This window comes from Myotis daubentonii, chromosome 15, assembly GCF_963259705.1.
Source record: "Myotis daubentonii chromosome 15, mMyoDau2.1, whole genome shotgun sequence".
Classification (NCBI taxonomy): Eukaryota; Metazoa; Chordata; class Mammalia; order Chiroptera; family Vespertilionidae; genus Myotis; species Myotis daubentonii.
The window spans coordinates 6,964,921-6,974,053 of record NC_081854.1 but is presented as its reverse complement, the minus strand read 5'-3'; the positions used below and the strand labels follow the sequence as shown (position 1 = coordinate 6,974,053).

General features: G+C 47.5%; 1 protein-coding gene across 1 annotated transcript in view; it reads right to left on the bottom strand.

Annotated features, from left to right (window-relative positions):
* Positions 1 to 1,785: 1,785 nt before the first annotated feature.
* The window catches only part of LOC132216308 (kallikrein-7-like), a 10,777-nt gene continuing 3,429 nt past the window's right edge, over positions 1,786 to 9,133 (bottom strand). Inside the window, exons 4-5 of the mRNA XM_059665475.1 lie at positions 4,025 to 4,164; positions 1,786 to 1,941 (exon numbers count right to left, since the gene is read on the bottom strand). Of these exons, the coding sequence (XP_059521458.1) occupies positions 1,786 to 1,941; positions 4,025 to 4,164 (296 nt within the window). The remainder of the gene's footprint in view (positions 1,942 to 4,024; positions 4,165 to 9,133) is intronic.

Below are 9,133 nucleotides of genomic sequence, written 5' to 3'. Positions count from 1 at the left end.
GCTTGCTGTTTCAAGGGACCTGGCATATATAGCATACTGTTCTTAATATGTTTGCTCACCTTCTTGGCACTATGTGTTTTAACCAAGGTCTCCTCTCTGAGAAAGGTTGTTTCCCCAGGTAGGGATTTTCCCCTGAAGTTAGGGAGGGAATAAAACCTCTTAACTAAGTGCCAGGTGGGTAATTAATCACTTTAACTACGAACAATCATGCTTAAGCTACATAATCTTTACTCCCTGGAATGGAGATAAGAAACGCCCTAACCTTTGGAATAGAGATTGATAGGATTGGAATCAACTGGTATAAATACAGATGTAACAAGACAGAACTTAGATGAAGATCCTAGAGACAGAACTTAGAAGACAGAACTTAGAAGACAGAACCAAAAAAGACAGAACCTAGGCACAGAACCTACACAGAACATTCTCTAGAGACAGAAGAACTTCTCTGGAGAGAACATGGCAAAAGATCCTGGACTGAACCTGACTACAGAAATTGGCAAGAGAACCTGACTAGAACCTGGTGACTGAACCTGGCTGGAGAACCTGGACAGAACCTGGCTGGAGAACCTAGAGAGGGAACATGGCTACAGAACCTGGCTGGAGAACCTGGAGAACCTAGCAAGAGAACATGGACACAGAACCTGGCTGGAGATCCTAACCAGAACTTCGCTGGAGATCCAGACCAGAACTTCGCTGGAGATCCAGACCAGAACTTGGCTGGAGATCCTGGCTAGAGATCCTGGCTAGGCTGCTGATCAACTGAACGCTGTCTCCGTGTCATTCCTTCTTCGCCGACTCCGTCCACACCATTGGGGACCCCTGGATCCGCTGGGGTTGAACCCCAGCATTAAGCCATGGGATAATTTGGGAGAGGTTCAGCATTTCCACTGTTTTGCTATGACAGATAATGTTGTGTGGGACGCAGATACAGTGTTTGCACAGGTTCAAGCCTTGGACTGAGGAGAGGGCACAGTCCTCTCATGGCCACGTGCAAGTCCCAGCTTGGATGGCAGGGCCCTCCCAGCACAATTAGAGCCAACAGCTGCAGTTGTGAGTTTGAACCTATGGTCCGAACACGTGGCCCCACGTGCCTGAGTGATGTGGGCTTGATAGAGTTCAGGTGCATGTAGTGGAGCGGGATTGAAACCCACAAGAATGTTGTAAACATCTTGACCACGCCCTTACATTGCCTCCTGGCATCTGCTATAAAATAAAGACACGGCTTGTGCGCGCTGATGCTGTCTCTCTCCACCCGAGAGGGCAGCATCCCACCGAGACGCAGTTTTCATTCTCTTGTCTATCTTTTCCAAGCCTTTCACTAACCCCACTCAGGGTCACTGACCCAGGCTGAGCTGGCATGGCATATAAGGCGCCCTGGGGCTGAGTATGCCATGGCCGTGCCGGCTCCCCACAATGTTGTATTGAATTCAAAACTTGCCCATGTTTCAGATTGACCAGAATGTCTAGGTCAAAAGCGATGAATGAGATTCCAGACTCACCTTGCCTTACCTTGTGGACTCAACTTTTTAACCTTGTGTCATAAAAATTGTTCTTCACTTCTGCTGGATAACATGGTGGGAAGCTGCCCGCATCTTCACCAGCACCAACGTTTTTGTGTTTGATGTTTAGCTCATAGGTTTTTGCAAATTTTTATTAGAATGTTGTTGACGGTTTCATGTGACTTTGAAAATGATAAAGTGAAATACGGCTGCACGTCAAGGATGTCTTTATTTCTGGGAAGGCCCTGTTCAGGGCAGAGGGACAACGGATGAAAGCATGCAGAGATTAGGAATTGGCTTTCATGGTATTATACAGCCATTTGCGGTACATGCATATGCGGGTGTATATCACTGGCTTAAAGGGCAGGGTACAAGGGATATAGCCGGCGGACACCAGGCCTTGCAGGGAACCTTCGCAAACCAGCGGATTCCCGGAGTCACCCTGGAGGGGAGAGAGCAAATTAGCTTTGATTTCAAAATAACCCGCAATGAGGTCCCACAGACACCAGGCTTATCAGGCCTTTATCCTACCAGAACACAGCCTACCACCTGGCCAATAGGAAGAGACTCATTGTCTCCGCGGACCAATGGCAGAGCAGGAATGAATGCTATCTAGGAGAGGACCAACCAGGTTTTTGGAAGACATTGGCTTGAGCCCTAGTCAATCACAGGGAGAGGGCGGGGCTTGCAGGATGTCAGAGACCCATTTTTTTGTCAAGCCCCTGGGAGAGGAAGCATTACCTCCAGGGAATCCTATACTTGCCTTTCCCAGGGATGGGGGGCAGGGTAGTCGTGGAAACCAGGGGCGGGACCAATGCCCTAATTTACAGGCTCTAGTGCAAAAGAAAAGTTCAAACCACCAGGTTCAAATATAGGAAGTTTAAGAAAATCGAGTGCGTTAAACCAAGTGCGGGACTCTCCCGAGTTTGCGACTCTGTCCCTGCACAGTTTGCAGAATTATGAATCAGGTCCTCAGTGGGGGACCAGGTAGAACCCCCCATTTTTTAGGATATTCAACCTTGTCCCATCACCTTTTCCTAAAAAACACCATTTCACCACCCCTGAAAGCTTAGAGTGCAGATGTCAGCAAGATAGTGGGGGTACAAAGAGGCAAAGGATGAAAGAGAGAGAGAGAAGGATGGAGGGAAGAAGAAAGGGAAGGATGAAGGAGACAGATAAGCAGAAAGTTTGGGGTAAGGAATAAGGCAGAGATGGAGAAAGTTAAAAAAATTGACAGAGGCCAGAGAGAGAGGCAGAGAGGAAGGGAGGGAGGGAGGGAGGAAGGGAGGGAGGGGGAGAGAGACAGAGATCACAACACAGAACACAGAGGGAACCAGAAAATGAAATGAGGTGTGAGGACCTAGCTGGTTTGACTCAGTGAATAGAGCATCGACTTGAGGACTGAAGGGTCCAAGGTTAGATTCCAGTCAAGGACACATGCCTGGGTTGCAAGCTTGATCCCCAGTGCTGGGCGTGCAGGAGGCAGCCAATCCATGATTCTCTGTCATCATTGTTGTTTCCCTCTCTCCCTCCCACTTCCTCTCTGCAATCAATAAAAATATTAGAAATAAAAAGAAGTGAGGTGTGAGGAGAGGTGAGGGGAGCTGGTTCTGAGAGTCAGAGAGGAGGCTACAGAGATGAGGAAGGGAGAACAAAGAGGAGGGGCTCCTTCTTTCTTCAGAATTAGAACCAGATACACAGACATGGAAGCAGGGCATGAGCCTCACGCACATCTCAGTGACTGAAACAAACATTTTAAAAATCAAATGTAATATGAAAAAAAATCCATGAGAAACCTGCTTTCCAGTTTTTTGTTTTCTGTTTTTAATTTTTTCTTTATTTCAGAAAGTAAGGGCGATGTAGAAAGAGATAGAAATGACAATGAGAGAGAATCATTGATTGGCCGCCTCCTGCACGCCCCCTACTGGGCAGTGAGCCTACTACCTGGGCATATGACCTTGACTGGAATTGAACCTGGGACCCTCCAGTCCCCAGGCCAACACTGGATCCACTGAGCCAATCCTGCTAGGGCGGTATTCCAGTTTTAGATAAAGACAGGGACATTACAGTGCTGTTCTGAATTACATAGAAGCCCAAAGCCAATGGGAAATCCAGCCCATTCTGGTTGCTTCTATTGTTGAAAATTCTGATTCTTTGCTCATCATGGATTATTTTTTAAATATTTCATGGGAATATGATATTTCCTGGTCACTGAGCTGTTGGTGTGCCCTTAAAGCTTGTGCTTGTAGTCATTGCCTCAGTGCCCTCCCCATACTCCCAGCCCCATTCCCACCCCCCAGTTTCTATCCTTAAGCTTTGTGTCCACCCGCAAGGCCCCGCAGTCCCCCGTGGGCTCTCACCCTGACCCGGGCAGAGAACTGAGTAGACAGAGCCAGGACAGTGGGGCTGGTAAGGTGTGAGGGAAGGCTCAGTACCAGGGTCAGGCCCCCGGACACTGGACGGAGGGGGAGACAGGCCTGGGCTGAGAAGAAGCCGAAACCAGGGCAGGGGAGGAGGCGACTCACTTTGCAGCTGTTTGAGAGCCCATCGCGGGGAGCCGTACAGAGCATGTATTTTTTCAACAGGTTCCGATAAGACTGCTTGCAGTCCTGGTAGGAGATGATGTTGACATTCGAGCACATGAGCTTTGATGACATTTTTTCTGCTGGAGAAGTTGGGGGGGGGGGGGGCGTCAGTCAGAGGCTGGGTCCTGTAGACCTGTGGGTGCTGTTGTAAAAGAATGGGGACCCTGGACATGGAAGGAGGAGGAGCTGGGTGACCCAATACGATGGCTATGAAAAGGGTCCTATTTCTTGGACTTCTGGGTCTTTGGAAGGAAGGGACCTGTGTCTGAACTCCTGGGTTTGAACATACTGGGCAGAGTGGCCCCTTATAGCACACCCTCCCTGCTCCAACTCTCAGGGTCCTGGAGTTCAGTGAACCCAGCTCTGGGGTTACCTTCCCTGCATTTGCTCTTATCTGGAACCCGGAGGCTGCTAAACCCATATGCCCGCACTCTACCTCCACTCTCATTCCTGAGGCCAGGTCAGGGCCTTGGCTCCAGCATGTCCCAGCTCCCTGGCGGCATCTACGAAGGGTGTGACCAGGAACTAGCCTTGAGGCGCAGGAGCAGGAGTCAAGGATGGACTGTGCCCTGGGTCCTCCACTGTGGCCACTTTTCTTGCCCTCAGCCCCTCTCAGGGGTGGCCTAGACCTTATCCCGTGACTCTGAGCAGCTTGGGGGAACTTGTCAGGCTGAATCCCAGCCGTGTCTTTGAGCCTGAACCCAACCCTAATATTGGGGTATGGATCTAAAGGAAGGCTTTCCTAACTCCACCTACTAAATATGCACTGTTTTTCACTTATTATACTTTGATTTCTGTACATCGTATGAATTTCTACCAAAAATGTCTGAATATTATAGGACATTTTATTTACTCTATAAAATGTCTTAAGGAGCCCTAGCCACTCAGTGGAAAGCCCTTTGGCCAGCATACCAAATGTCCTGGGTTTGATTTCAGTTAAGGGCATGCACCTAGGTTGCAGGCTCCTCCCCAGTCTGGGCTCTGATCAAGGCTGGTGCAAGAGGCAACCAATCGATGTGTCTAGAGCAGGGGTGGGCAAACTTTTTGACTCGAGGGCCACAATGGGTTCTTAAACTGGACCGGAGGGCTGGAACAAAAGTATGGATGGAGTGTTTGTGTGAACTAATATAAATTCAAAGTAAACATCATTACATAAAAGGGTATGGTCTTTTTTTTCAATAGTTTTATTCATTTCAAACGGGCCGGATACGGCCAGCGGGCCGTAGTTTGCCCACGGCTGGTCTAGAGAGACCCATCGATGTTTCTATCTTTTCCTCTCTCTTCTACTCTCCCTAAAAATCAATGAAAAAACATCCTTGCGTGAGGATTTACAACAACAACAAAAATATTAAAAATAAATATAAAAAGTCTTGGACAATTGCTTCTCTTAGAATGATTACGCCTACCTTTATTCTGCACTATAGCTGTCTTCTGACTTTTGTCACTCTTTCACATTGAAGTGCCTTTGAATCGCTTTCATTACAATGATGGTGGGATGAATTTCTTTGAATTTTCATCTTGCTCATTGTATTCATTCCTGAAGTATCTACTGAGCATTGACTCTGAGCCAGAATGTGTTCTGGCCTCTGAGGGCACACATTCCACAAAACAGTGAAATTCCGACACAAAGCCCCACATTCCAGTGGGTGGAGACCTTAAGTAAGGAAATAAGAACTTCACATTTATAGGCTGTTGTTTTTTATGTGGCAGTGAGTGCTATGGAGAAAATAATACCAGAGGAGGCCTACGGAATTATTGTTTCCCTTTGATCTCAGCAACCCCTGCAGTTATAATATTGGGAAAGGTGGTTGGAAAGACCCCAGGTGAAGAGGACATTCGAACAAAATCTTGTAGGAGGTGGTAGATGGATTCATGTAGCTACGTGAGAGCAGTGAGTCCTGGCAGAGTGATGGGCAGGTGAGAAGTGGAGGGAGACCTAGAATGTTCTAGCAGGGAAGACTTTTTTATTGGAGCTGAATGAATCAGAGGGACAAGAGTGGGGGATGGGTTCAAAGGCCTCAAGGTTTTGGAAGACAGGGGGATTGAGGACAGAGGTAGGACTTTGGCATTTGCATTGAGTAACACAGGAACCATTGTCAGATTACTAGTAGATGGCTGGTTCCTAACAGTGGAATTGACCCTCACTTCTAACTCAGACCCCCAAATATGCTTCATTTCTTAGTGTGAGTCCATGTGTTATCTCAATTGAGATCTTTTTTTTTTAAAAAATATATTTTATTGATCTTTTACAGAGAGGAAGGGAGAGAGATAGAGAGTTAGAAACATCGATGAGAGAGAAACATCGATCGGCCGCCTCCTGCACATCTCCCACTGGGGATGTGCCCGCAACCAAGGTACATGCCGTTGACCGGAATCGAACCTGGGACCCCTCAGTCCGCAGGCCGACGCTCCATCCACTGAGCCAAACCAGTTTCGGCTCAATTCAGATCTTTAATCCAATTCTACCTCGGTCCCACAAGTTGACCCATGTGGACGAAAGGGGCCACACGCTGACCTGACAAGCTCAGGGAAGGCCTGCGTGGCAACCTAGCAGACTCCGAGACCTAAAATAACCACAAAGGATGGTCTGAAATTAAACTTTAACTAAAAGCAGTTATGGTGGGCAGTTATGTCCTAGGCCAGTATCTTCACTGCCAAGATCAACTTTGATCCTTACTGAGCCCATTTGCCTTTTGCCTCTAAGAAAACATTCCCTTGAAATCTCTGGGTAACTTGTAACTTCCCTTTTTCTGGAGCCCCGGGGCACAACCAAATGTTCTGGGCACCAGGACAGATACTACAAATGCCTTCATTATCATGTTAATTGATCCTGCACCCACCTAAGTATGTGTCCATCATTTTACTTTTTATCCAATCCCAGGGGTTTCCCTGCTTTGCTTTATCCCTCCTCCTTAATCCATCACCAATGAATTTCATGTCACCCACCTATGTTCCTCCTTTGATTACAAATGTATAAATACATATGTAACTCCGCCATTCTCCAGAGCACTATCCCAATTCATTGAGGTTCTGCTTCCCGGCATATGTCGACAGTTTGGCTCAAATAAACGCACAAAAATTCTTTACAGGTTTCAGTGGTTTTTTTATGTTAACACCCATCATAGACATTGGTGTTGCCTACCCAGCATGCACTCCTTCTGACACTTGTCAGAACCTTGATTTCGTTTGGACAACCTGCTGTGCTCATGTGACCACAAATGAACTTTACTGCACCAAGGGGGGGTGGGGGGGGGGGCTTAGGCATGGAAGGGGAATGTCTTCTGTCCAGGGATTGGCTTATAAATAAACATGTGATACAATGTTGGCCAATGAGGAGGGAGGGGAAGACCCCTGAGTTACTTCAGGGAACTGCTCTCCTCTTCCCAAAGTGAGACAGGAGAAGAGTTCTCCTCAACTCTGTTAGACAGGGTCCCTTCTGGGTGTAAATTCTGGAAGGGAGGCAGCCCTCCGGGAACTGGGCAAGGAAGTGCCCGGGGGATAGAGCCATAGCTCTGGGGATGGACAAACGGAGAGAAAGTGATGGTGATGGTCATTATCTTTGAGGAGATTGCTGACCTGGTGAGTTAATGCTCCATGGAGCCCCTTCATCTCATGTCACCTGCAGGTTTCCTTCCTGGTTTAAAGTTTCTGTGTTGCTGTTGCCCCACTGCCAGAGTCTTCTTAGGTAGACCTCGACATCATGGTCAGATCTCATTGCAAGTCTGGAATTGGATCAGAAACCATCAATTCCAAATCTAATTCTGAGCTGAATCTCCATGTGGAATCCAAGTTACCCAGCAAACCTTTCCCAGTCTCCAGGGGTAGCTCTTCTTGCCATCTCTGATATTTCATTATAGCACTTAACGCTGAAACGGAATTTTTGGACTGGAACCCGGATTCTTTGTCTCCCGGAATCGAAGAATGAACCCACAGAGAGAAAGTTGTATAGCAAAGGAGAAGATCTATTGAAGAACATGTAGACTCCCACATGGGGAGGGGGAAAGGGTCCCACTGAGTTCCTTTTCCCTGTGGCTTATAAAGGCTGCAGATCCTGGTGCCTTGATATCCCCTCTGATTGGTCACTAGACCCTTAGACTGGTTACTATACTAACTCCTGGGCTCAAAGGTGGAGTCTCACATGGGACATGTGAGGTTCTCTCCCCCTTCCTTCCCTATTGTTTTCCTATTCCCTTTGGGCTTTCTTCTTCTCCTTCTGGATGAAGGGCTTCCTTCCCCTTATTTTGTAAATATAGACCTTTTTCTGTTCCCAGCTCCCTCATTCTATGGAAATGTGCCTGTTGCAGCTTTTCAGCTTCCCCATTCTATGGAAATATACCTTGTGCTTCTCTGCAGCTCTGTGCTTCCTCCATGGTCCCCTTCATTTTAAAAATTTCTAAAATTTCCTAAACCTGTCCTATGTTACCCCTAAAATTACTGTTTCAACTCTGTAGCATGGTTTGTTTTCTATGCATTTGTTCATTGTCTATTTCCCCCACCTCACATGGGGCTGCAAAAAGATTGGCACTCTTAACCCTAACCAGTTTGGCTCAGTGGATAGAGTGTCTGCCTGCAGACTCAAGGGTCCCAGGTTTGATTCCGGTCAAGGGCATGTACCTTGGTTGTGGACAAATCCCCAGTAGTGAGTGTGCAGGAAGCAGCTGATTGATGTTTCTCTCTCATCGATGTTTCTTACTCTCTATCCCTCTCCCCTCCTCTCTGTGAAAAATTAATATATATTTTTTAAAATGCCAACAATATCCTAATCAGATAGCGTTTGCTTTCATTTTTTCTGTGACCTGGGAGATGCAGAGACCTCGGTTCTTAGCTTCTTGTAGGAATGAATTCAATCAAGAAACAACGTGCAGCACAGCAAGCAAGGATTTGTTGGCCGCAGCAAAAGCATAGCCAGGACAGCGACATAAGGAAGGGCTCAACAAGGAAGCAGCAGGAGAGCCCAGGCTGGGTCGCTCTGGCTCACTGGGAAGTCAGGGCAAAGAGGGGATTGGAGATAGGTTCAGGGGGTTAGCCTGCCGCTGCCCGTTGCTCCCC